Consider the following 27312-nt stretch of genomic DNA (forward strand, 5'->3'; position numbering starts at 1 on the left):
GAAAATGTATTATTAAGTACTTATTCAATCAATCGGAAATCTAAGGCATATATTGCAAAGGTTCCGCGGTGATTTAATTAGGGTTTTGTTTAAATAAACTAGATTTTAACAAATAAATTAGCAACGGATTCATGAAGTTGCTGTCAGCAGCAGAGAGAACAACATTCTCCAGGGTGCCCTCGGGCCTCAGCCATGGATGATGTGCTTTGTGGCAGAAATTACATGATGTCAGTCATGAAAAAGATGGACCCAAAATTTCTGATGATGATTAGCATGCGTGAGTGTGAGAATTAAGATTGCTCATCATTTGACAACTTATTTGGTTTATGGGCAACTCTGTTAATATAAGGAGAAATTTTTGTGTTTAAAGAAAACATTGTCACGTGGAGTTATCATTTTACGTATTATAACATAGGAGGACGACTTGTTCAATATGTTTCACTTTCAGAGTATTTAAAATAAACATATGTTAAAATTGAGTAATGCTAGGAACACCAAAATTTTTAAACCAAATGATGTGGTTGTAGATGAGTGAATTATTAATTAAGTGTCGATTAACGTGCTTGTTTTTTAATAGTAACACATCATTTAGTTTGCAATTTAGTTTAAAAAATTTAGTCTCCCTAGCATTATCTGTTATAATTTAAGCGAAACTACAAAATCATGTGGCGATGTTCCAGTTACACCCAAAAATCACTATAATACAACATAACTATATTATCAATATTAATTAATTAATTACATAATAATCTCCCTTATTTAAACACCCCAACATGCAACTATATTATCAATATTAATTAATTAATTACATAATAATCTCCCTTATTTAAACACCCCAACATGCAACGGACGAAAACCCAAGAAGCCTACAATCATTCCCTTCTCTAAAAATTCTAGTAGTCATCACTGACAATCTCTATCCAAAGCATTATCTCACAGAGAAATTTATAGAAACGCTTTTTTCTTTTTTTTTTGTTTTGTTTTTCAAACAAAATCCATGGACTTTTTCACAGCCTCACCTTCTAAATCAAACAACTCACCATCATCTTCATCAAAAACCAAAAGAAAGCAACAACAGCAACAAACCCAGCAACCACAAACCCAGCAGGAGACTAGGTTTCTTGGAGTGAGGAGAAGGCCGTGGGGCAGATATGCGGCTGAGATACGAGACCCTTCGACCAAAGAGAGGCATTGGCTCGGAACCTTCGATACGGCGGAGGAGGCCGCCTTGGCCTACGACCGAGCCGCTCGCTCCATGCGCGGTTCCAAGGCTCGAACCAACTTTGTCTATTCAGACATGCCACATGGCTCGTCTGTCACCTCAATTATCTCACCCGACGAATCGCAACGCGACATGTCAGCGTTCTTCACTACCCCACTTCCCCAAACCCACTCCCAGTCTCAAACACACACCCAGGAGCCCTTCTTCACTCATCAGGACCCATTTGATGCCTACACAGTCTCTGGGGGTTCATCAACAGAGTTCGGAAGCGGGTCTTATGGGCCCACTTCCGGCGTTGTTGCTGATGAATCCGGGTATCAGTCTCAATCTCACACTCATGAGCTACCTCCTTTGCCTCCTTGTGTCTCCTCCTCCACTTGTTATGAGCCTGAAGGCATTATGAGCTCGGACGGAGTTTGGAATGAGTCGGGCTTTTACGGGTTTTCACAGCCCACGACGAACAATGGGCTGGACTCATTGGTGAGTGGGTCCTATGTGGCCTTTGACTCGAACGAGTTTGTGCAGCACAGCCCATTGTTTGGGAGCATGCCACCTGTCTCGGATGCGGGTATTGATGGGTTTGATTTGGGTTCATCCTCTGCCTATTTCTACTGACTTGGTTTAGTAAATCCATCTGATCTTAAAGTGTGGTTTTTTTTTTTCCTTTTTTTTTGATCAACTTGTTTTGTTTTGTGATGGGCCAAAAGTAAGGGTGCCTTGATGAAATTGTAATGGCTATGCTCTTTATATTGCAAGAATTTGAGCTTCTTCGAGAGTTTAAATGTTCAAATAGTTTGACATGGTTTAGTTAGTCTGGTGAATTATTTTTTTGTATGGAGAAATTTTGGTGCACGACGGACTGACAGAGCACATGACCGTGCAGCCACACAAACAAAACGGAACCATTTTTTTTTCTCAAACTGTAGCTTGCCCTGATCCCACTATGCAGAAAGAAGGCAGTATATTTGTGGCCGATCACACACACAAGACCACCTCCCTTGTATGGAGCAGTTAAGCGTGCATAAGACGTTTAACTCTAAAAAAAGGAGTTCAAATCTTCTATGGCTTCTCTGTGATCTATTTTATTTGTTGACACTTGACTATTCATTTGAACCCCACTTAACAATGCTAACTCTTTAACTTATTTCCTCACTTAAAAAAATAAAAATAAAAAGATTAAATATGTCAAAAAAACATGTGTCATTCAAATAAATTGGGCACAGAGAGGCCAGAGGCTTTTTGGTGCAGAAGTCTGAAGATTTGAACTCCAAAAAAAAAGTCATGTCGCTCAGCTAATATTTTCCCAAAGGTAAATACAAGCGGTCCAAAATATGGGAAACCACCGAGGAACGGGCTAGTCTGGCAAGTAATAGAAACAAGAAAAACCAATAAAAGTAATTTTTGAAGGAAAAACTATGAGAAATTGAACAAAATAATCATAAATTAAATCTCAATTGTTGAAGAAATTAAAACTATACTGACAACATAGTAATCAAAGATTGACGATATGATGATCAAATATAAACAGCATTACTGAAATCAAATAATTTTCAATAACTGAGATTTGGAAATTGATTGTTTTGTGCCAATTGCTTTAAAATTATTTCTATGCCTAATCCAATGTCATTGGTCTCCTATGATATGGCCAAGCCGGCCAGTTTGTCACGCAAAAGGAAATCGATGACGAATTCGGATTGTGAAACATGTCCCAGTCTTTAGTTTTTTGCCACGGAAGAGACGCAAACACGGTTGGAATTTCCAGTCACCGGCCACCATTTAATGCGACTCCGTCTAAAGTCTTCAGTCTTCAGTCTTCGGTCTTCAGTTTTTTACCTTTCATTATTTAGTTTTATAATACACACGCTTTCACGTATTCTTATAAATTGTGATCACTGTTTAATTAACTTCTTAGCTTTCGGTTTTGCCTTGAACCCATATGCTTTTTACCCTATGCTGCGTTTTCATCGCTAAAACACTCGGTTCCATATATTAAATTAGTAATTTATCTCTTATAAACAAATAACGCTGATAACAGAGAATGAGTCTTTTATATGTTTGGATGAAGTGAGTTTAAACTGCAGATTTGTTTTAGGTGATGATTTATTTGGAGTTTAAATTATCTTTTGTGCAAGGTTTTAAAAGACGCTAGGAACCAGTTGAGCAGTTGGTTAGGTCCTAACCCCTAGGCGGATTTAAGTAAATTTATTAGATATCGTTTCAATAAGTGTATGCTTATACTTAAAAAATACATAATTCCACTCAAATACATAAGTTACAAAGTAGAATGACATATAGATTATAAAGTATTAGAACATAAGAACAAAATGAAAGTTATCTACTTTATGTCTAAGTAAGACTTGCGACCTAGGCTCCTGCTCGGCCACGTGGGCGCCTAAGCAGGTATAAACGCAATTTCTTAATTTCAGACGCTTAAGAATTAATCGGGACAATAGCTAACTGTCTAATGCAGAGAATTTTAAAACAATATTTTTGTATGAGATCTTGCCTTGAGATAAATTTTTTTGGTCACACTCCACAAGATGAAATTTGGTTTTGGTGATAGTTTGTATCTTTTCTCCTTTCTTGTGTGAATTGTATCGCTTTCTTGACAATATTTTTTTGGTCAAACTGCTCGAGATAAAGTTTGAATTTGGTGATAGTTTAGTTTGTATCTTTTCCTCCTCGCTTTGTGTGGATTTTATTGTTTTCTTGACGATATTGATGTAATGTAAATGTTTATTTAAAAAAAATAATTTTTTCGTCAAGATAAGCTTTTCAGATTTTTTTTATTTAATTTTTATAATTGGTGCCTTGTGCCTTGTGGAAAAGAAGAACTCTCATGACGTAAGATAATACGAATTGTATTCGTGCCATCAAAATCATTCTCGTTAATATTATGTCTTACAGCAAGATTTGACCTCAACACTGAAACCAAATTATAAAATAAAATAAAGTTAGCTCTCCTGTCCTGTGTGAGCTTTCTCAGTCGGTTAGCAGCGTGAGAAAAGTTCAACCGGGAACCTTTACCACACATACGAACGACGTACTAAAAGAAGGGTACGAGGACTTTGTAGATGTCTTTCAGCTTGACCTTCCCACCTACACTCTTTCAATCCTCTTCTTCTTCCTAACTTCCTGCAAAAACCTCAGCTCCTTGACTTAACTCCTCCATGGATGCTGCAACTTAAGAGTTCGAAGCTTGTACCTTCCATCTTCCTTTTCCCACAGGTCAGGAACTCACTTGCAACTTCTTTTCTTTTAATTTCGTTTCCTTTGGTTTATCAAGTTTAATTTCAAATAAATGCTAAATGATAATTATTTTCAAGACATAATTTGTTAATTTTATCTTTTGCTTGTAGTAACATTTACATTATTTGTCAGAAGAGTTTGATTCTCGTGAGTCTGGTTTTTAACCGAGTTTAGGTAGATTTTGGGTCTTGCCCAACAGCCATGATTGATCTTAGAGTTGCTTTGCAAATTACAATGTACTGCATTTCTGCTTTAGCATCGTAGTTGAGTACAGATGTAGGCGTATTCATATTGGTTAGAACATCGTTTCTTTTGTTATAACGAAAAATAGGCCAAAATGATCATAAATCAAATCTCAATTTATGACATGGAAAATCAGATATCGACGACATACTGAGAAAAAGTGATCATATTAGCAATTGAGATATCCATCATGCTTGAGCAAAGACAGACTATGAAAGAACAAATAATGGTACTGAGATTTAGTCTCAGAATTCTTAATTTCAAATTGTTTGCTGTTTGGAGGATTTCAGGTCTGGATGCTAATGGAGTTGAGTGGATTTTTTATGAAATTGACTGACATCATATGAAACTAGCGAAACTTGGAACATCCATCTTAATGTAACCAACAACTAAAAATGAATAAAATGGATTTCAATATCGGAATCGAGGATGTAGGAGTGGCAGTGCTGCAGGAATTATGGAATAAGGTTGCAATTCAAGCCACAGGGCTTGTTAGCGAAACGAAGGATCTGTTGTTTGAAAAGGACAGCTTTCTGGAGTTCTCCAGGAGTATATCTGAGCTAAATATTCTCCTCGACAAGTTGAATGCCCGGAAGGTTGAAAACGCGCTGGGTTTAGAGTCCACAAAGGCTAAACTGACCACATTGAACCGGCAGTTGAAAAAAGCTAGCAAGATAATCAAGGATTACAAATGTGGAAGCCGCCTCCGTCTCTTGCTTAAATCCCACTCAATGCTCTTGCAGATGCAGGAAGTAGCTAAAGATATTGCTAATACCATCTCCTCATTTCAGCTGGTCAATCTTGATATCGCGCTGCACTTGAATTCGATGACTAACCAGATCATCAACAATCTGGAGTCAATGGAGTTCAGGTCAGCGGCTGCAACAGAATCAATTGCTTCAGAGATGGAGAATTCGATGTCACAAAATGCTACGAATAGGGAGAATGCTCAAAAGCTTTTGGAAAAGATTGCAGATGCCGTTGGTGCTAGGGCAAATTCATCCTTGGTACAAAATGAGCTGCAACTTTTGAAGCAAGAGAAAGAAGAGATGGAAGCACAAAAGAAGCAGGCAGAGGCACTCCAGCTATCGCAACTGATTGACTTCCTCTATGCTACAGAAGTTGTTTCTAGACCAGATGACGAGGGAACCTCTACTTACCACCAGCAGTACCCAATTGGTTCGTTCATATGCGAACTTTGCAAAAAGATGATGACAGACCCCGTAGCAATTATCTGCGGTCACAGCTTTGAGAGGAAGGCAATTCAGGAGCACTTTAGACGAGGAGAGAAGAACTGCCCCACCTGCAGACAGGAGCTTTCATCTCTAGAGCTCACACCTAACCTTTTGCTTCGAAACTCTATAGAAGAATGGAATCAAAGAGACCAGGACCTGAAATTCCAAGCTGCAGTTCATGGACTCAAATCCATTGACAACTCGAGACAGGACACAGCTTTAGAGGACATGCAAGTTCTTTTAAAAATGCCAAGATATGTAACCAAAGCTGCAGAGGAAGGACTTGCAACAAAGCTGGCGGTAATCTTAAAAGATGAAGGGGTAAATGCTGTGGCAGCATTAAAATGTCTCTACTACTTAGCTAAACACAACGATGAACAAAAGGTAAAAGAAAACGAATGGCTTGCTTAGCCCAATTACATTTCAACTTTGTAATCTTATTCTGGATGTAAGTGGTGTTGTTGCTTGCCTTCAGGAAACCATTGTCAAAGCAGGGGGCATTCGGAGAATTGTGAAGCATATCTACAAAGCCGGAAGCAAACATGATGCCGTTGCAGTCTTGTTGGAGTTGTCAGCAAAGGAAACCCTTGGGGAGAAAATAGGCAATGCAAAAGATTGCATTCCTCTTCTGGTTTCTTTACTCCATAAAGATAACACTGAAGTGTCACAGAAATCTCGTAAGGTATTGCAGAACCTCTCCTTGAACACACATTTTGTTGTCAAGATGGCTGAAGCAGGACACTTTCAACCTTTCGTTGCTCGCTTCAATGAAGGTAAAAATGATATGCCTGATAACGAAGGTAAATGCCATACCTTTCGACTGTTACACAACGTAATCATATTCCCTTGGTCTCTTTTCACAGCACCACAGGAGACCAGAACATTGATGGCTGCAGCCTTGGTGAATATGCAACTCAAGGAGAATAGTGTTGAAGACTTAAAGGAGCCGCAATTTATACAGAATTTGGTTCAGATGCTGTCTTCAAGCTCTCCAGCATGCAAATCAGCTTGCCTTAAATCCATTAAGAAACTCGTAGCATATCCCAGGATCGTAAAACAACTTCTTAAAGACCCTGCCACTATACCACATTTGCTTGGTCTCATCTCATTTAACAAGTCTGATCCACACTTGAAACAAGAAGCAGCTGAGATTCTTGCTAACATGATTGGAGCGAGTCAACAATTTGAACAACTAAAATATCAGGGCTTGGAGGAGCTGCAATCGAAGTACAATGTCTGTGTACTATTGCATCTTGTAACCAGCTCCGAAGATCAAACCAAGATTCAATTCTTGCACCTACTGGTTGAACTAAGCTATAAATCAGAGATAGCTCGAGATATAATACGATCTGAACAGGAGGCAACAGCTCACCTTTTCTCTTCCCTTTATAGCGATCATCCTGCTGTGAGAAGATGGGCAATGAAACTTATATATTGCATATCCAAAGGTCATCCAGATGGGGTTCCCCTTCCACCATCTCCTGCAAAAGAAAGTGCCATTAACACCCTGTCAATGATCTTCATTAATTCACCGGATATTGAAGAAAGGTCAACTGCGGCAGGAATTATCAGCCAGCTTCCCAGGGAAGATAGTAGTATTGATGAGATACTCCGAAAATCAGAAGTACTAAAAGCCATTCATGAGGTAATTTGCAGCATGGATGAGGAAAATTGGGGGAGCAGAGCACAATCCAACCAAGGCACATCTCTACTGGAGAATGCTCTAGCAGCCCTTTTGCGCTACACAGAACCCAACAAACCCGAACTTCAGAAACAATTGGGCAGGCTTGAAGTGTACCCATCACTAGTTCGTGTTCTAACCCGTGGCAGCTCACTAGCTAAGCAGAGAACAGCCATTGCACTTGCGCAACTTTCCCAGTCTGCCAGCCTGTCAGTCTCCAATGAAACCATCAAGCAAACCAAGCACCCTGTGCCCCTCTTTGATTTAATGAAGAATGTTTCCATTATGTTGTGCTTTTCGGCATCATCAGAGAATGCAAACTCCTGTCCTGTTCATGGTGCTGCTTGTTCACCAAGAGATACCTTCTGCCTGGTTAAGGCAGATGCTGTGAAGCCGCTTGTGCGCACTTTGAGTGAGACGGAGTCTGGTGTGGCAGAGGCAGCTCTGACGGCACTTGAAACATTGCTAATTGACCACAGCACACTAACAGATGCAACTGCTGCCATTGTGGACAACCAGGGTGTGGTTGCCATTCTGCAACTCTTGGACAAAGGATCCTCATCTGCAAAAACCAAAGCCTTAGACCTGTTTCAGAAGATCTTGGTACATACAACTATCGCTGAGACGTTAAAGAAGAGGTTTGAGAATATCCTTGTCCAACTTCTCCAGGATGATGAACTAAAGAAAAAAGCAGCTTTGGTACTTAGGCAGATGGGAATCATCCCCGATCAGTCCTCATACTTCTAAAAGTGTTTAAGGCACATTTGGTGCTTAGGAATGGATTGGATTTGTTAACTCACCACATTCAAGGTACGTTGAAGAAAGATCAGATGCCAACTTCCAGATTTTGTCAAGACTAAAAGTGGAAGATGGATTAGTCATCAAGGAAACTCAGGATAAGTTATATTCCAGACTAGTCCATCTTCCACCATTAACTTCGACAAAGTTTGGAAGTTGAGAGGATAAGTTATTTTCCAAACTAGTTCATCTTCCACCATTATCTTCGAAAAAGCTTGGAAGTTGACCTTTACTTCTTCCTTCAATCTCCCTTGAATTTAATGAGATATCCAATCAAATTCAATCCGAGTCACCAAATGGGACCTTAATTAGGAACAGATACCTGATGCATAATATTTGTAGTATTTGTTCCATTTGCCATTTTTGTAATTGCACCACAACACATGAGTTGTGAAAGAAACATATGTGACATGCTCTGTTCAGGTTACTAGATGATAGACATAAACTTTGTCACTTGTTCCCCTGCCATGGCTCCATCTCACCTCCAATGGACCACGAATATGCAAACAGAATTACCCTACATTCTGTGCTTGAAAACTTAAACTCTAATCTCTTTTCCTTTCCTTTTCTTCTGTAATTTTACAGAAAGATATAAAAGCCACAATTTAAAGATTGTTGATGCACAAAACCGAGGGGTCTTGGAACAACATAAATCCGACCGTGAATCTGCAAGAAATGTAAATAACACAAGATGTATCGTGATTCACCCCAATGTTTGGGCTACGTCCACACTGATTGTATTTCTCTGACTGTATGTATGAATTACAAGGGTGAGGGGGAGTCCCCAGAGAAAGAGAGAGTTTGAGAGGGCTTTCTGTTTGTGAGCATGAGAGCTTGAGAGAGATGAGCTTTGTGAGGGTGAGAGGGCTTGAGGTTTGTGAGGGTGAGGAGGCCCTTTTATAGAATAAGGGCTCCTTCCCTTTTTACATATTTGCCCCTCCATTTATTACATAATTACATTTGAGTCCCCCGAGTATTTATACGCAGTGGCGAAGCCACGTGAGGGCGAGGAGTGGCGGCCGCCACTCCCCTCGCCGGGAAACACCACTGGACCCAGCTCTTCGCCACTCCCCTCGCGCGCGCCTCGCCGGAAATTGCTGGTTCAAGTCCTCTGTTTTTCTGGGCAATCTGCAATCTGCAGATTGCAGTTTATTTTTTTTTTTTTAAACCAGGCCAAAACGACGTCGTTTTGGGCCTGGTTAAAAAAATTTAAAAATTGTTATACAAAACGGCGCCGTTTTGTATGTTTGAATTTAAAAAAAAAATACAAATGGGGACCGCTTCCGCGTGTCGCCCAAAACCCTAGTCAGTCCCAACCCGTTCTGTTCCCTTTGCTTTTGTTCCTTCTGCGGTTCTTCACCAATCAACACAGGACAGGAGCTTTAATTTCTGCTCCCCAACATCTCAGTGCCAACGTCCCTTTACAAGCTAACAAGCCACCAATCAACACAGCACAGGGCCTTCCACCAATCACCATCTAAAGGTAAAATTTTTAATTCTTAAATGTATAATCCCTAACCTAATTAATTATTCAATACAAATTTCCTTGAATTGGTATGAAATTATATGCTAATGCATTAATATGGTTATTGGTTATTGATTATTGATGTGAATCATATGCTTTTATGATTATTGATAAGAAATTATGAAATTATTTTTTAGGATGAAATTATTGATACGAATTGGGAATTAGAAATTTAACCCAATTGATACGAATTATTGATACAAATTTTTGATATGCTTCTATGATTCTATGATACAAATTTAACCCAATTGATACGAATATGGTTATTGGTTATTAGTACTTTTGATTAATTGAATTGTTGGTTGGTTGGATTAGTTATTATACATACTATAGTAATAGTATAGTCTACTTTAGGATTAAGAGTCTAAGAATTTTTATTTCTTTCCATTTTACAGTTACGTAATGGAACGATACTATAAGAAACAATGCTTAAATCCTCCTTCAAATATTCCAAGTAGGTCACAACAAAGTGAAGCCACTGAGTTGGATTTGGATGAAATATTGGCTAATCTTCCTGCAGACCCTGCACATAGACGTCGAATTATTGATTATCCACCTAATTATCGTGAAGCAATTCGTAGACACTATCTCCAAATTTAACCTTGCATTCTTTTAAGTTCGCCCCTCCCCCCGAGAAATCCTGGCTTCGCCACTGTTTATACGAGGTCTAAATATGGAGGCCCTAAGTATGGTACAAACAGTAGTCCCTCAAGTCTCTAGTCAAGAGAGTCTTTTGGCTGGAGACTTGAAATTCAGTCCATGTGTCGGCCGAAGTAACTAGATGTCGTCTAGAACTGATACTCGATATGAGGCGGTGCCCAATTTGAAATGATGCTCAACTAAAAGTAGCATATGTTGCGAGGCTGCTCTGCTTGTGGCTTATGTTGCCTTGGTTGGCTCGGCCTGTGGCGTTTAAAGGTGAGGGAGTCCCTTTTATAGAATAAGGGCTCGCTTCTCAATACATAAATATGAGCTAGAGTTGATGCTCGCGGCGAGGCGGTTGCTCAGTAGGCGGCGATGCTCTCTAATGATGGTGAAGGAATCCCTTTTATAGAATAAGGGCTCGCTTCTCAATACATGAATAATGGGCTAGAATTGATGCTCTCTAATGATGGTGAAGGAGTCCATTTTATAAAATAAGGGCTCGCTCCTCAATACATAAATAATGGGCTAGAGTCCCCCAAGTATTTTTCATAAGGCCTAGTTGAGGGCCAATATATGGTACATAATGTAGTCCCCCAAGTCTTCGATCAATAGAGTCTGTTGGTTGGAGACTTCAAATTGAATCCATGTATGGGCCGAAGTGACGGTTGTTTGGAGACGGTATTTGTATACCCTGCACTAAAGCTTTGTAGGTGAAGCTTTGCAAGTGAAGCTTTGAAGCTACAGCTCTGTAAATAAAGCTTTCGAAGTTGGAGCTTTTGTAAATGAAGCTTTTGAAGCTAGAGCTCTGTAAATGAAGCTTTCGAAGCTGGAGCTCTGTAAATAAAGCTTTTGAAGCTAAAGCTTTGTAAATAAAGCTTTCGAAGCTAGAGCTCTATAAATGAAGCTTTTGAAGCTAGAGCTTTTGTAATTGAAGCTTTTGAAGCTAGAGCTTTGTAAATGAAGCTTTCGAAGCTAGAGCTCTGTAAATGAAGCTTTTGAAGCTAGAGCTCTGTAAATGAAGCTTTTGAAGCTAGAGCTTTTGTAAATGAAGCTTTTGAAGCTAGAGCTCTGTAAATGAAGCTTTTGAAGCTAGAGCTCTGTAAATGAAGCTTTCGAAGCTAGAGCTTTTGTAAATAAAGCTTTTGAAGCTAGAGCTCTATAAATGAAGCTTTCGAAGCTAGAGTTCTATAAATGAAGCTTTCGAAGCTAGATTGACATGAGTGATGCTCATGAATGTTTATGTTGATTGACATGAGTGATGCTCATGAATGTTGACATGAGTGATGCTCATGAATGTTAACATGAGTGATGCTCATGAATGTTGACATGAATGATGGTCATGAATGTTTATGTATAATTGACATGAGTGATGCTCATGAATGTTTATGTATGATTGACATGAGTGATGCTTATGTATAATTTTGGAGAACTGGACGTACTTTTGATCACCTGGTTAGTGATAATAGCGGTAGGGTGCCGAATCAATTTTGAGTACTGGGTGTACTTTTGATTATCTGGTTGGTGATAATAGCGGCAAGGTGTCAAATAATTTTGAAGTACTAGGCGTACTTTTGATCACCTGGTTGGTGATAATAACGGCAAGCTGCCGAATAATTTTTTGTAGTACTGGACGTACTTTTGATCACCTGGTTGGTGATAATAGAGGGCCAGGCTCTTTTGAGCATATGGGTCTTCGCTCGTCACATAACATTCCAGCCTATTATTTTAGGCTTGCCGTTTTTTTTTTTTGTTACCCTCTGATGGGGTTACACAGATGTCTTTGAAAGATAAGGAAAATAAATTACATCATTCAAAAATAAATCTGACCCTCTACTCAATGGGTCACGCCCATAATTCTCTTTTCTGCATGCCATCACCACCGCAATTATGTCTACTTTTTTTTTTTTAAATTTTCTTTTGCTTTCTGCTTTTCTTGATCTCCCCGCTCCTTCTCTGTCCACCCATGTTGCTTTGTAAGGTATCTTTTGCTTGCAAACCCACTTGCTTTTCTTGGACAGCCTGGTCGTGCCCATCCATTCTCACTCCTCATTTTTCTTTTCTGTAAAGGAAAAGAGACTTTGGTGAATCTGTGAAAGAAAAGAGAGAGCTTTTCTGGTAACTGATGTTGCTTTTGGTTTCCCATGTGCTCTCGCAGAGAATGGGTTGAAAGAACACTATTGTAAGGTCATCTTTTGCTTTTCTTGATCTTTCCCATGCCTCCACAGTGTGGCAGCTGAAAGCTTGTCCCTCATCTGTCGCCCTTTCTTGCTCAAATGTAAAGTGTTTCTGCTGATATACTCCTTAGGCGGCCATGAATTATTTCTACAATGGAACAAATGCCCATTGACCATGTCGACTTCTCAGCAGCAGATACCAACTGGTACTGAATCAATGCCTCCCAAGTTTGATATAAGGGAAAACCCAAACCCAAAGCTTCATTCACCTCCAAAGAATGACACTGATCGGAATATTTGAATGAATGCTGAAAGCTTCCTTCACCTCCAAACCCCAAATCCAGAGCTTAAACCAACAACCAAGCAAGCTAAAAGCTTTCTTTCAGCTTTCTTCAGACCCAAAAGATGATAAATTTGAATGAATGCTCAGAAACAGAGGCATGCCGGAACTAGAGCTCCACCGAATCGGAAACCTCGAAATCCAAACACTTTCCAGGATTCGAATACCTAATTAAAAGTAAAAAGGCGATTCAGATTTGATTTTATTGGATTAGACTGAATTCGACGATGTTGTATTGTGATGGGAGTTAAGCCCGAGAAATAAACCAGGCTGAGCCTCCGTGTAAACCATCAGCACCAAAATTTGTCGAATTTTGAAAACCCAGGGGCTAAGATTTAAAAACCAAAATGTCGAGGCACATTCTCAGCAACAGGCTTTGCTGCAGGTTCCAGATGAGCAGGTTCATCAGAATCTCCCCGTAGAATTTGTTCGACGAAAGGTCGAGGTGCCGAAGGTTCACTTGAATGTTGCCGGAGATTGTTTCGGAGAGGAAATTTTGAGTGACGTTGAGGATTTGAAGGTTGATGAGGTTGAGAATCGCCGACGGGAGAGTTCCGGATAGCGAGTTGCCATGTAAGTAAAGAGCACGTAAGAAACTCCAACCCCCAAGTATCAATTGATGCCTGCCCTGGGCAAGGCCCTTTCTGTGCTCCAAAGAGAGAAAATGCTCAACAATGGAAGCAACAGTGACCACGAGAACATGAGACCATTGGTGGATTTCATGCTGCAGCCTGCAACAAGCAAGCCCATGAGCTTGAACAGCCCCAGTTCACCAGATCCCCATCGTTGTGTGTATTGGACCCACTTTCGGGTCCTTGACCTTGACCCAGCCCGTCTGACTTGCCCTTTTTCCCATTAATCGCCCTTTTTCCCATAAGAAAATAGAGATCTGAGAGTGAGATGCAGAGAGAGAGAATAGACGGTGGTTGCAGGGGTCATGGTGGAAGCGCGCAGTGGCGGAGAAAATCACAATCGCTACTGGGAGTGACGACAGAAATCAGGCGCCGAGTTTCAAATGGGAAATGCTTCTGTCCCTGCTGAGCAATATTCTCAAAGTCCTCTTCATTTTGTCCATCTTTGATGGGTGCGAAACCAAAAGTTTTAAAGAGATTGTTGAGGAAATTCTTGGACTTGGTCATGGTTTTCTGTGACTTTTAGAACAGCCCAAGCCCCTAAATGAACACAAAAGAAGGAGGAGGAGAGCAAAGAGAGATTTACAGGTGGGGCGTGTGGAATTTCGTTTCCAGCGAAAAATTGCAAATCATGGGATTTGGTGGTTTTATGTTTGTGGAGGTTTTCTGGAAAAGCCCAAGGAGGGAGTTTTTGGGTTTCTGCAGATTCACGGCGGAGGTGGAAAAACGAAATAGAACCGACATAACTTTTCGTATCGTTTCCCACAAACGGCACCAAATGTTGATGCACAAAATCGAAGGGGTCTAGGAACAACGTAAATCCGATCGTGAATCTGCAAGAAATGTAAATAATACAAGATGTATCGTGGTTCACCCCAATATTTGGGCTACGTCCACACTGATTGTATTTCTCTGACTGTATGTATGGATTACAAGGGTGAGGGGGAGTCCCCCAGAGAAAGAAAGAGCTTGAGAGGGCTCTCTGTTTGTGAGCATGAGAGCTTGAGATAGATGAGCTTTGTGAGGGTGAGAGGGCTTGAGGTTTGTGAGGGTGAGGATGCCCTTTTATAGAATAAGGGCTGCTCCCATTTTTACATATTTGCCCATCCATTTATTACATAATTACATTTGAGTCCCCGAGTATTTATACGAGATTTAAATACGAAGGCCCTAAGTATTATACAAACAAAGATAAAAGACAAGCAAAAATTTTAAGAAAATAATACGATGGCTTGTTAATACCAAGAAGTTGTACAGTGGACCCTACGTGTCAATGCAAATTTTACTTACGTGAAGGTTAATTTTACTTATGTGAAGGTTTGCAACTAGTACACCGGGAAAGTGTATGTTGTCGCCGAATCTCGGTTGTCAGCTCTTTCTAATGAGAAACCAAAAGAAAATGTAGCAAATGGATCTGTTTGTGATTCAAAAAGCTAAATTCAAATGCCAAGGGATCCTTGGGTGGGAAAAAGGAAACCATGGACACTGCACATGAAGTAGTGGAGAAATTTTTTGGTGCTTCTTTAGTGGGAAAGAAGTATGAACCACTCTTTGACTACTTTGTGGAGTTCTCTGATGTGGCATTTAGAGTTGTTGTAGACAACTATGTTACCGATGATAGTGGTACTGGTATTGTGCATCGTGCTCCTGCATTTGGTGAAGAAGATTATCGTGTTTGCCTTGAAAATCAAGTGATCAACAAGGGAGAGAACTTGATTGTAGTTGTTGATGATGATGGATGCTTTACCTAAAGAATTACTGATTTCAGCAACTGCCTATGTCAAGGATGCAGATAAAGATATTATTGAAGCAGTGAAGGCAAAAGGAAGGCTAGTGAAGTCTGAAACGTTTACTCATTCTTATCCCTTATGTTGGAGATCTAAAAGCTCCGCTTATTTACAGAACTGTTCTAAGCTAGTTTATCCGAGTGGAGCTGTTGAAAGAAAAATTGTTAGAAAACAAGAAGCACACTTGTTGGGTTCCTGATTTTGTGAAGAAAAAGCGCTTTCATAATTGGCTGGAAAATGCATGAGATTGAGCTGTTAGTCGAAGTAGATTTTGGGGCACTCCACTTCCAGTGTGGATTAGTGAAGATGGTGAAGAAATTGTTGTTATGGATTTTATTCGGAGGCTTGAAGAGCTTTCTGGTGTTAAGGTTTTCGATTTGCATTGCCGCAATATTGATCACATTACGATTTCCTCAAGCCAAGGTCCCGAAAATGGTGTTCTTCAACATATACACTCTGTTTGATTGTTGGTTTGAAAGTGGGTTCATGCCTTATGCTTATATCCACTATCCTTTTTGTGAGAAAGACTTTTTGAGAAAAATTTCTCTGGCTATTTTGTGGCTGAGGGGCTAGATTAGACTCGTGGATAGTTATACACTTATGGCGTTATCTACGATGTTATTTCGGAATCCTGCTTTTAGGAACCTCATTTGCAATGGACTTGTCCTTGCTAAGGATGGTAAAAAAATGAGTAAGAATTTGAAAAACTATGCTCCACCAATGGAAGTTATCGATGACTGTTGAGTGTTGATTTCAATATTTGTTGTATATTTCATTATGAATGTTACAAGAGAGTGAAGGCAACTCTTATAGAGAGCTAAAAGAAAGCTACAATAGATTGTAGGATAACTATACAAACACAATCCCTAAAATCTGCCTTAACAAGTGGAAAAGCAAAAACCAAATTACAAGTAACTAAGAAAGGTTGATGTAAGGTGAATGACAAGCTATGGAAAGTAACTTTAGCCTATGACTTAGCTAAAGTGAGGATGACAACTTATACATACAACCCATCCATACAAACCGGTTTCAATACACACCCTTAAGCTAGATCAAGGGGATTGATTGATCCAAGCTTGCACAACAATCGCTGAAACTGAGTAGAGTCTAGTGCTTTTGTGAATAAATCAGCAAGTTGATCGTGGCTGCGTGTGAACACGGTGTCTATCACCTTGGATTGAACTTGAGCACGAATATAATGGCAGTCAACTTCAATATGTTCGGTCCTTTCATGGAATACTGGATTGGAGGCAATGTGCATGACACCTTGGTTATCACACCTTCAATTTCATAGTTAAATCGTACCCTATAGTGTTGGTTTGCCATTGACCGGAGCACGGAAGGCTCTAACCTCCTTCCCCGACGAGAAACAAAACCAGGCATTTGGGCCTAAACCCCAAGCCCAAAACTTTAGGGTAGCCCAAACCCAAACCCTTGTCTTTAGGTCTTCGGGTCAGTTGGAACTCGAGCCCTAGGCTCGTAAACCATTTGAAGCCCAAACCCAATAACCCTTTTTATTTTTATTTATTTAAAAAAAAAAACCAAAACCCAAAGGCACCAGGCCGGGCTTTCAAGCCCAAGCCCCTTATTTGCAACCCAGGGCCCTTGGCCCGTTGAACCCAAAACCCTTTTCCCTTGGGCCAATTCACTTGGGCCTCCGCTTCGATAGCTCTAAGCCCAAAACCCAAAACCCTAAAACCCATTGGACCCAAACCCTTTAGGCCCAACTCGGTTGACCCAAACCCTTTAACCCGGTTGACTTGACCCGACTCGAACCTGTTGACCCAGTCAACGCCGACTGTTGACTTTGACTTTGACCAGTCGACGGTCAATGTTGACTTTTTTGGGGTTTCGTCCGGGACATCTCCTAGGCTAATTTCGACGTCCTGGATCCGTTTTTGACGTTTGTTTTCCCAAATTCAATCGTATGAATAGAGTTTTATTAATTGTACCCTTTATGTGCTTAGGTGTAATTATTAGCGGCGATTCCGCTATTCCTATTTCATACGGCTCTACGACGACGGAGTATTTGTGAGTGGACCCCTTCTAAAATGCATGTTTTAATAGTAGAAATGCATACATGAAAATCAATATTTAAAGATTACATTTTACGAAACGTTTTATGAGAAATTATGCTTACTGCGAGTATTTTGGAATATCATATTTTATCTAACTTATGTTCTTTGTAGTATATATGATGGATGACTATATGCTATTTAGAACATGCTTTTACACACTTCTTTATAATATAGATGATGGATGACTTATACTATGAAGATGTTTTGAGATATATGTACCTATGTTTAGAAAGACTATGTTCAATGGTTTTGTGCCTATCTGGTGGTCACTGTTCCACCTACGGACAACGGATATGGTTGTTGGCTGTGGGCTGGGAGAAATAATCTTTGGCTTTGGGTCGAGAAACATGTAGCTGACATTAGGCCGGGAGAAATAATCTCTGGCTTTGGGCGCAGAGACATATTAGCTGACATTGGGCAGGGAGATATTGTTATTGGATACCACTATTTAGCACACTATATACGAGATATGTTTTATGAAAGGTTTTATGGCATGCTAGGGTTTTTGGAAAAACCTATTTCATATGATACTATTGAATTTCCATAAAACTTTGGGGTTTAGTATGTTATTGAATAACTGTTTCCGTATTATATATATATCAACTTGGTCCACTAATGTTTGTTTTGCGCCCCCTCAGGACTTAGATTCGAGGCGTACAATCCCGGCATCAAGGCATTTCTGCATCGGCATTTTCGAGTCCTCTCGGTGTAGGACCCATTCCTTTATTCATTAAATCTTATATTATTTCTTTTAGTGTTCTAGATTAGTTGTATGCTCTGAACACGTTCCTCATTTGCATATTAATTATATTTAAATTTATAAGTCTTATTTATTTCTTATTCTCATGCATTCTACTATGGCTTCGTCACCTTCGGGTGTCGGCCAACACATGCTTACACCGGTGCTCAGGGAATATCAAGGTTAGGCGTGTCATTTGAGATGTAGCGAAATGCAGGTAAATGCACACAACTTAAGTCTAGAGATCATGATCCATTGTCGTCCTTGCATTTTTGTTTAGAAAAATTTTATGTACCCAAATTTTCTCCCTATACACAAGACTTATAACTTTTTATTTTGAAATTTCAATTTTACCCCATATAGAAAATGAGTTTTGAAAGACAAAGGATAAAATGAAAAAGAAACCCTTTCTAATTCAGTTGAAAGCTTTCCACGTAGGTTTGAAATAACCGTTTGTTAGGACAACTTCTTTTACGATGTTTCTTACATTCGAGCTTGCTGGTTTTTGCATCATCCATTGATAGTTGCATAAATGACTGGAATTTGGTTTTCTATTGGAATGTCTCAGAGTTGTAATCTTCCTATTTAGGTTGTACTTTAGCTTTACTCACTTCAATAGCATATTTTTATGTGGGCCTTACAAAAAAGGGATTAGGCTAAGCCCATATTTCCCCTTTCTATTAGTAAGGTTTTCAAATTAAAGTTTACTTGCTTACTTTAAAGAGTAAAGAGAAACTTCAATTTTATGGGTAATGATAGGGAAACCAAATTTTCAAACCAAATTTTCAAACCAAATGATGTGGTCCTTGACGATTAGATTATTACTTTTTTGAGAAAAGATCAATAGATTTTATTAAAAGTCCAAATGGACAACAACACAGTTTCATATTAGCCTCCTCAAATAGAAGGTCTGAAATGAGGCCCAGTAGAGCCCCATCCTAAGTACAATTAATTCCACGAAGAAGGGCAGCGCGCGCTTGGCGATGAGCAACACCATTAGCTTGGCAACGAACATGGGTAAGGTAAGCCTTAGTGACTGATGCCAACAAAGGTTTCGTGTCTTCAATAATATGCCCAATGACGGACATATTAGGAAAATGATCACGAAGCGTAACAACAATCTAGAGCAAATCACTTTCTAAAATAAAGTTTTGAAGTCCCCTTTGCGTCACCAACATTACGCCATCTTTGGCTGCCATCGCCTCCGCCTAAAGGGGAGAGAAGATGTGATCAAGCTTCATAGCAGCAGCCACCAAAAAAGAGCCCTGATCGTTTCTTATTATGATCCCAATTCCCCTTGTTTAAGATGTTCATTCAACGCCCCATGGACATTAATCTTCAGAAAAAGGCCCTTGGCCAAGCCCATTGAGTAGGCATGAGGGTAGGAGTAGTGCCATAAGTGGGAAGAATAGCCTTCTTAAACTCATGCCACCAACATAGACATCGAGCCATCACTAAGTTTGGAGACTCCATTTTGTCATTCCACATATGATCATTCCTAGCACTCCATATAGCCCACATAATCATAAGGCAAATCTCAAAGTTGTGCTAGATGGGCTTAGTAGCCCACTTCGATAAAACTTCTAGAAAAGAGCGTGAACGCGGGGCTGGAGGGGGAATTCCAAGTGGAGATGCCAACCACATGCATCTCGAGTAGGAACATTCCCGCATAAGATGGTTGATGGATTCACCCATAACCCCGCACAGAATTAAATGAGCCGAAGTAGCAAAACCTTGAGTAAAAATAGCATTTGGCGTGATTATTGCACTTAAATGGTTTTTCTATTTTTTAAAATACACAATAATATGAATAATGAAAAAACTCCACGAAAGAAAAATCAATGATTCATATAAATCACTTAAAGTAAATGCAACAGATTAGATTATTATTTAAGTGTTAATTAACATGCTTATTTTATATTAGTGACACATCATTTTGTTTGTCAGTTTGGTTTAAAAATTTGGTGAGAGCGCTTAAAGCAACTTGATATTGCACCTCCGTTCAGGTTACTGGGTGTTAGGGGTGGGTGCGGTGCGGTGCGGTTTCAAGTGAAACCACAACCGAAACCGAAACTTTTTGCGATGCGGTTTTGAAGGTAAAATTGAAATGAAACCAAACCGTTTAGTTCGATGCAGTGCGGTTTCAAACGGTTTCGGTTCGGTTTTTGAGAAAAAATGTACAATTTAAAATATACACCTATTTACGCATAAGACAGTCTTATTTTCCTCATATATTAATTAATGAATATGTAGCAAAAACAGTAACAAGAATGCAGCAAAAACAGTAACAAGAATGCAGCAAAAACAGCAACAAGATTGCAGCAAAAAACTGAAAAAAAAAAAAAAAAACTGCAGAAAAATTGCTAATTCCTAGTCTCTATCTGTGACTTTGCTAATTCCTGAGAAGTGGTCTCTATCTATGACTCTGCTAATTCAATTACATAACTCAAACTATGCTTCTGATGAACAAAAATCCTATGAGAGTACCTCTATCGTGACTCTGGAATTTTGTTGCAAGTGTTTTTTTTTACAGTTATTTGGCTTCATCAATGATCAGAGGCTTTTCTTCTAATAAATACCAAATTTGTTGAACTCCAATTATCATGATATATTCGTGGTTTTTGTTACATTTAGGCAAGCACACAAGGCATTGCCTAAGGAAATTACTAATTTAGAACTTAAATTGATACTTTAAGAGATGAAGATGAGTTTTGAGAGAGAAAGATAGATGAATATGGTGACTTGAATAGTGTAGTTGAAGTTGAACAAATTAAAAGTTAAAACATAACATTCAAAATATATGGTGCGGTTTTGAAAACCCAAAATCGAAACCAAACCGTATGCTTTGTTGCGGTTCGGTTTCGAAACCGCAACCATTTCAAAATTGCAAAACCAAACCGTTTGATGCGGTCCGATTCGATTCGTGTTTCAATTTCGGTTTTCGGTGCCCACCCCTACTGGGTATGTCGCTCTCAAAGTCGGAGGATAAATTTTTCTGAGTACCCGGTACCCCAATACCCCACAAATGGCCACATGACACGTAGCCTTTATTTACCACGCAACCATCTTTTTGACAGGTTGCAAACAATATACCCATTTAATCCTAAATTTTCAGAAAATAAATTAAATAAAAACAAAAAAGAAGTTAATAAGAAAACGGACCCAGATTCTCGTCCCGGAGTTCTCGATCTCCGCCCATCCTCACCCATTTGACACTTTACATTCCCCCCCCCCCCCCGATTCCTCCCAGCTCCCCACGACAACCATCACCGCTCTGGGTGCGGCCCCACCATGTCCTTGTGCCTTTATTGTGCGCAGCTTTTTCCTGGTGCTCAACAACTAGCGACTCTACTTCCGTCGCGAACGCCCTGCAGGCCATAGAAAGACCCTACTTGGGAGCCGGCGATCTGCACGACTTAACGGAGCATAGATTTTTTTTATAAAGGAAAATCAAAGAAAAAACTGTGTTGCAGACCAAGACGGCCGGGGAGAGGGAAGAGAGAAGAGAGGGGCGCTGGTGAAATAATATTAAAATATTAATTTTTTTAATTCTTTAATTGTGGGCCAGACGATGGTGAAAAGATATCGAGATTTGGTTGGTGGATGATAAGTGAATTTTATATTATATATTTAAGTTTATTTTTAAGTATATTTTGATTAATATTTTAGATGAATTTTGATACTTTAAATTATATTTTTAATATAGGACTCTCGACTTCCTCTGGAGCAAAACGTGGACAAATGGACGAATTTTGGAGTAATTCCAGTTGGAATACGTTCGTGATTCAATTAGCTTGATCGTATCAAAATTTGGGATTTTTCCACCAAGTGGTTATTTTCTGACGATAAAATAAATGAGCGATGCGCGGTGTTGAAAAATGACGTTTCTGGGCTTAAATTGCGTGTTTGGAGCCCAAGATGACCTCATATGGTTTCGTGGCATTCTGGAGATGTGTTCAGAACGTCATCTTTAAAACAACCTATCTTAGGTCGGATTTGGAGGAGCTCTGAGGCTAAAACGTGGCTGGACAAGTACTTGGCAGATTCTCCTAGTTTAATTAGGGTTTTCTAAGATATTTTATTATTTTTCTTAGTTTCCTAGTTGGAATAAGAAACCTAGGTCTTAGGGTTTGTAAGGGCTGAGCAAATATATTACTTTGGTCGTCTACAATTTTTCTGGACGCTTATTATTATTCAATTTCAGATACAAAGAACTTGGCTAGGGTTCTTGGAGATTTTCTACTTTAAGGTGTTTTCATTCCTTTTATTCTTAATAATATTTTCTATGATTTCAATTATGAATATGCATAACTAATTCCTTTTGCTAGGGCGAAACCTTGAGCCTTAGCATGAATATGTAATTTTTATTTAATTGCTTATGATTGATTGCATGCACACTTTGAATTATTGATCACTGTTTTAAACTATCTAATTATCTTGATGGTTGGCCACCATTAGGATGTTTAGACAAGTAATTGAATGCAATTCAGTCGGAATATCATCGGAGGATTGAGTATTGCTTCTTGTGATTGATAATTGTAATTTCATCTAAGGCGAATATCATGCTCTTAGGGGTTGCATGGTTCTTCAAAAGGTTTTCATAAAACTTAATGAGTTTTGCATGTTCATATTTGATCTGAATATCACAAACGGATTGCATGTTAGATATACGTTCTTGCTTGAATATCACGAGGAGAATATATATTAGGAAAACCTAACATTTGAAGTGACATGTGTAAATCATAAGTAATTGGTAAAAATACATAGAATTACTAGGTGATGGTGGAACCTTAGTGCCTTTATAAATTGGTATTTAAAACTTTTTTCTTCGATTATTTTAGTTTTTGTTTAAAATTCGTTTTTTAATATTACCCACTCTCAAACTCTTTTTTTCTCAAGTTTTAATTCTAAGTATTTAATTAGGAATTGTTTCTACATAAATTATCCAAATAGTCCTTGAGGAAAACGACCTTGCATGAGCATCTATACTATAACATCCTTATATTCTTGCAAGTATTTCATGTGATTTTGACCCTATTTGCATAGACGTTAAAAATCCTATCAGTGGAACTTCGGGTCAGCAAAATTCCCGATACTCCGCAACTAGCAGAGGAACAGGTGGTGGACTTTGGCATAATAATGATGATTACGTGGGGATTGTGGAAAACAAGGGTAAAAAATGCTTGGATTTGGGATGGCTCCTTTCAAATTCACATGATACCGGTACTTCTTAAATCCAATTATCAATTTGCTTAATCTCAACCATTAAAATTTAGTTCAATAAATTTGTTTTTTTATTGTCAAAGAGTAAACTTTAATAAATTCTAACAGTAATGTTTACATCTTCAGCCAAAATATTAAATAAAAATTTTGGACCAATAACATTCCAACAGAAAACACCTCCATGTGAGGTTACAAACAATGCAACAGCGTGAGCAGCAGCATTTCCATGTTGTTTGACAAATCCAAACATCACCCTTCCTAATTGAGATGCCCAAGAACCTAACATAATGAAGAAAACATTCCAAAGTAGCATCAATCACATACTCCCCATTAACCATGCAAATAATCATCTACGAGAGTCTGACTCAACCTCCACCTCCGTGCACCCTAACTCAATACAGACTTGTAAAGCCGCGCGAATTGCAACTGCTTCTGCCATCACCGGAGTATTAAAGATCAGGCCACCTTCCCCATCAACCGCTTGCAACAACCTCGCAAAATCTCTCAGTACCTACCCATAGCCACCCTTGAATGTCTTCCCACACCAAGCCGCATCACAATTAATCTTTAACACCCCAAAAGCTTGTATTCCCCCCAGCCGCAGCACCACCAGTAACAGCCTTCTTCACGTCGTGGCATGCGCGAAGTTCAACTACTTGCTGCCTGACTACATCAATCATCTTCATGGGATTTGCGGACACACCTTTAAAGACCATGTCATTGCGGCACTTCCAGATTCTCCACATAAGATAAATACCTTCCTGCAATAACTCATCTTGCCTATCATTATCATGGAACCAATCACACAGTCTCATCTAGTGCTCTCGAAAATCTCGTCCTTTCAAAGCCACAATGTCAAGCTGCAGTGAACAGCAATACCACATCACCCAACTGAACTCACAATCGAAGAACAAATGGTGCTCCTTCTCCTCCGCTTCACCACACATCATACACCTACCATCCACCTGCATTCGCCGCCGAATGAGATTAACTCTCACAACTAAAGAACCACTACAACATCGCCAGATAAAGAACTTCAACTTATTCGGCACCGCCAATCTCCATATGTCCTTCCAGCAACAATCAACCATATCCCGGTGACTGCTCCCCCCCGTCCCCTGCCTACCAAACTCGCCATTTTCCTGCATCTCCATGGCAACTCCATATCCCGTACGCACTGTATATTCCCCATTCTTAGCATAATGCCATATTACTCTATCCCCACATCCCACTAAACTTACAGGCAACCCAAGTATAAGCTTACTCTCCTCCTCGTCAAACATCTCCGAATCTATGATGCATGAACATGGACACGGATACACGGATACGATACGATACGATATTACACGGGGATATGTCAAATTTCTAAAAACGAAGACACGATACGGCAATTAAAAATAATATAAATAAATGAATATATCTAAATATTATAAAATAAGAATTCAAATTTACTATTCAAGTTCAAATTTATTTCGATAAACTTCAAACATTTAAATAGATAATTCACTAAACAACTAAATTAGTCTTCATTAGTAACCTTGTTGCAAGAGACTATCCCATTTCTAGACATTTTTAACAAATGAAACTTGACCTAGAGTAGGATCCTCTAAAAATCTTTTGACGTACTTCCACCTTGTACCATGATCATTTTCAACATTCTCAACTCGGTTAACATAGCATTTGTATGACTATCAGGATGATTCATTTTCCTAAATTATCAACATGTATATCATAAGAATCAATCCAAAGTAATCGCATAAAATCTCACAAGTCAAATTTATGCTAAGAGATCAACAAAACAACATAAAAGCATATATAAATATATTATAATCTAAATTATTCTAGATCACTACAATAATATTATTATAATATGCAAACGAAAAAGCAAAAAGAGCTTTTCGTTTGGCTTCAGAAAAGCAAAAAGGGACTCTAATTAGTAAAGTTGAGGATTCAGAGCAGAAAACCATCAACATTATTAACAAAAAGAAAAAGAAGGCTTCAGGAAAGTATAGAATTCGAAACCCAGTTACCAGTTCTCACCAGCAGATTCATAAGATACAATGCAGCACTTGCAAACGGAGACAACGGAAGCAGTTGCCGATGAAGGTTCTGAGGTTTGAGTGAGGAAAAACAGGTAGATCTGAATTTTATACACAAAATCGTTTCGATTTTTGGTCAAAGAATCATTTCGGTCCAGCTAATCTCAATCAACTGTTAATTAACATAATTATGTGCGGATTAAGTGTAATTATCTTGATTTTTTTTGTGTGATTATCCTCTAATTATAGTTTGAAACGTATTTGAAACGTAGGATACTCGTATCCCAACAGTAAGATACACGTATCCTATCAGTCAACAACGTATCTATTGACTTCGATACATATCGATCACGTATCCGTACGTATCCCCCCACGTATCTGTATCCCCGCGTGTCAGATACGAGATACGTTGGTCTTCCCGCGTGTCCATGCATCATAGCTCTGAATTAACTAACCCTTCCACGCTCCCCCTGCAGGTTCAATCAAATCATTCACCATTATGGGCATGTCAATGTGCTTCGATCTCACTTTATAAGTATGTGGCCTTGTTAGCCAAGGGTTATGGGCTATACGGATACTCCTTCCATCACCCACCCACCTGCCAACGCATACCTCTCTCCAAAATCCTTCTCCCCTAAATTATCCCTTTCCATCCCCAGGAGGAACGTCTCCCCAATGTAGCCTCCATAAACGATCTATCCGGAAAGTATTTTTCTTTAAGAATTTTGCCCAACAAAGTATCCGGATTATGAAAAAGTCTCCACCCATTCTTTGCTAGATAAGCAATGTTAAAAGCCAATAAGTCTCTAAAATCAAGTCCTCCATACCTCTTTTGACGTTTCATTTTCTTCCAAGATATCCAATGCATACCACCTCTATCTTTATTCCCCCTCCACCAAAACTTAGCTAGAGCAGATTCTAATTCCTTACAAAGGCTCATTGGAAGCTTAAAACACGACATTGCATAGTTTGGTAAAGCCATAGCCACCACTTTTATTAGAACGTCTTTTCCTGATAATGACATAAACTGCTCGGCCCACCCATTGATTCGCCCTTCCAATGCTTCCCGTGTAAGACTAACCTTATCAAAAATATAAGTTAAGAGATTAAGCTCAAGAACCACAAATTTATACAAGTATTAAAATCACAATTCGATAAACACAATGATAAACTAACCTGTAAAAATAGTAGTAGAAGAACTCAAAGCCGACTTCTAAACATAGTAGTAGAAGAACTCAAAGCCGACTTCTAAACAGTGCGCCTTCTCCTCTCTTGCAAAACCAAAAGTACTCAAACTAACAGTAGGTCTTAGTTCAATATTGAGCGTATGTTTTGTGAGAGCAGTGGCTTATGTTTTTATACTAAACATAGATTGCCCTATTACAATCCTACAAGGAATACAAGACCAAATCCTTGTATAAGTATGAGTTCTATTTTCGAGCCAACAGTAGAGTTTCAATCCAAACCAAAGTTGAATTAACTCTTATAAACACATTAAGACCTCTTTATACCAATCTGAAATAACAATGATTATTACTAAACTGTGAGAATCACACTCATACTCTAACATCTCGAACACCCTCAAACACCACCTTCTTGGATGAACCAAAGTCATCTTGACCCTTAATATTAGTACAAAGAGCAATTTTCTTCCGCCGTTGCTGCCCACAATTAGCCCCAAAATATAAGGAACTATTCTCCC

General features: G+C 39.1%; 2 protein-coding genes and 1 pseudogene across 2 annotated transcripts; all 3 read left to right on the forward strand.

Annotated features, from left to right (window-relative positions):
- Nucleotides 1-783: 783 nt before the first annotated feature.
- LOC126597151 (ethylene-responsive transcription factor LEP-like) lies at nt 784-2170 on the forward strand. Its single transcript, XM_050263917.1, has one exon. The coding sequence runs from the start codon at nt 998-1000 to the stop codon at nt 1835-1837; it is 840 nt and encodes a 279-aa protein (XP_050119874.1). The 5' UTR covers nt 784-997; the 3' UTR covers nt 1838-2170.
- Nucleotides 2171-4157: 1987 nt separating this feature from the next.
- LOC126596054 (U-box domain-containing protein 43-like) lies at nt 4158-8881 on the forward strand. Its single transcript, XM_050262517.1, has 4 exons — nt 4158-4450; nt 5005-6333; nt 6425-6722; nt 6813-8881. The coding sequence occupies exons 2-4, from the start codon at nt 5110-5112 to the stop codon at nt 8375-8377; spliced, it is 3087 nt and encodes a 1028-aa protein (XP_050118474.1). The 5' UTR covers nt 4158-4450; nt 5005-5109; the 3' UTR covers nt 8378-8881.
- A 4044-nt stretch (nt 8882-12925) lies between these two features.
- On the forward strand, nt 12926-16275 carry LOC126595221 (isoleucine--tRNA ligase, cytoplasmic-like; annotated as a pseudogene).
- Nucleotides 16276-27312: the final 11037 nt, after the last annotated feature.

This window comes from Malus sylvestris, chromosome 13 (assembly GCF_916048215.2).
Source record: "Malus sylvestris chromosome 13, drMalSylv7.2, whole genome shotgun sequence".
NCBI lineage: Eukaryota > Viridiplantae > Streptophyta > Magnoliopsida > Rosales > Rosaceae > Malus > Malus sylvestris.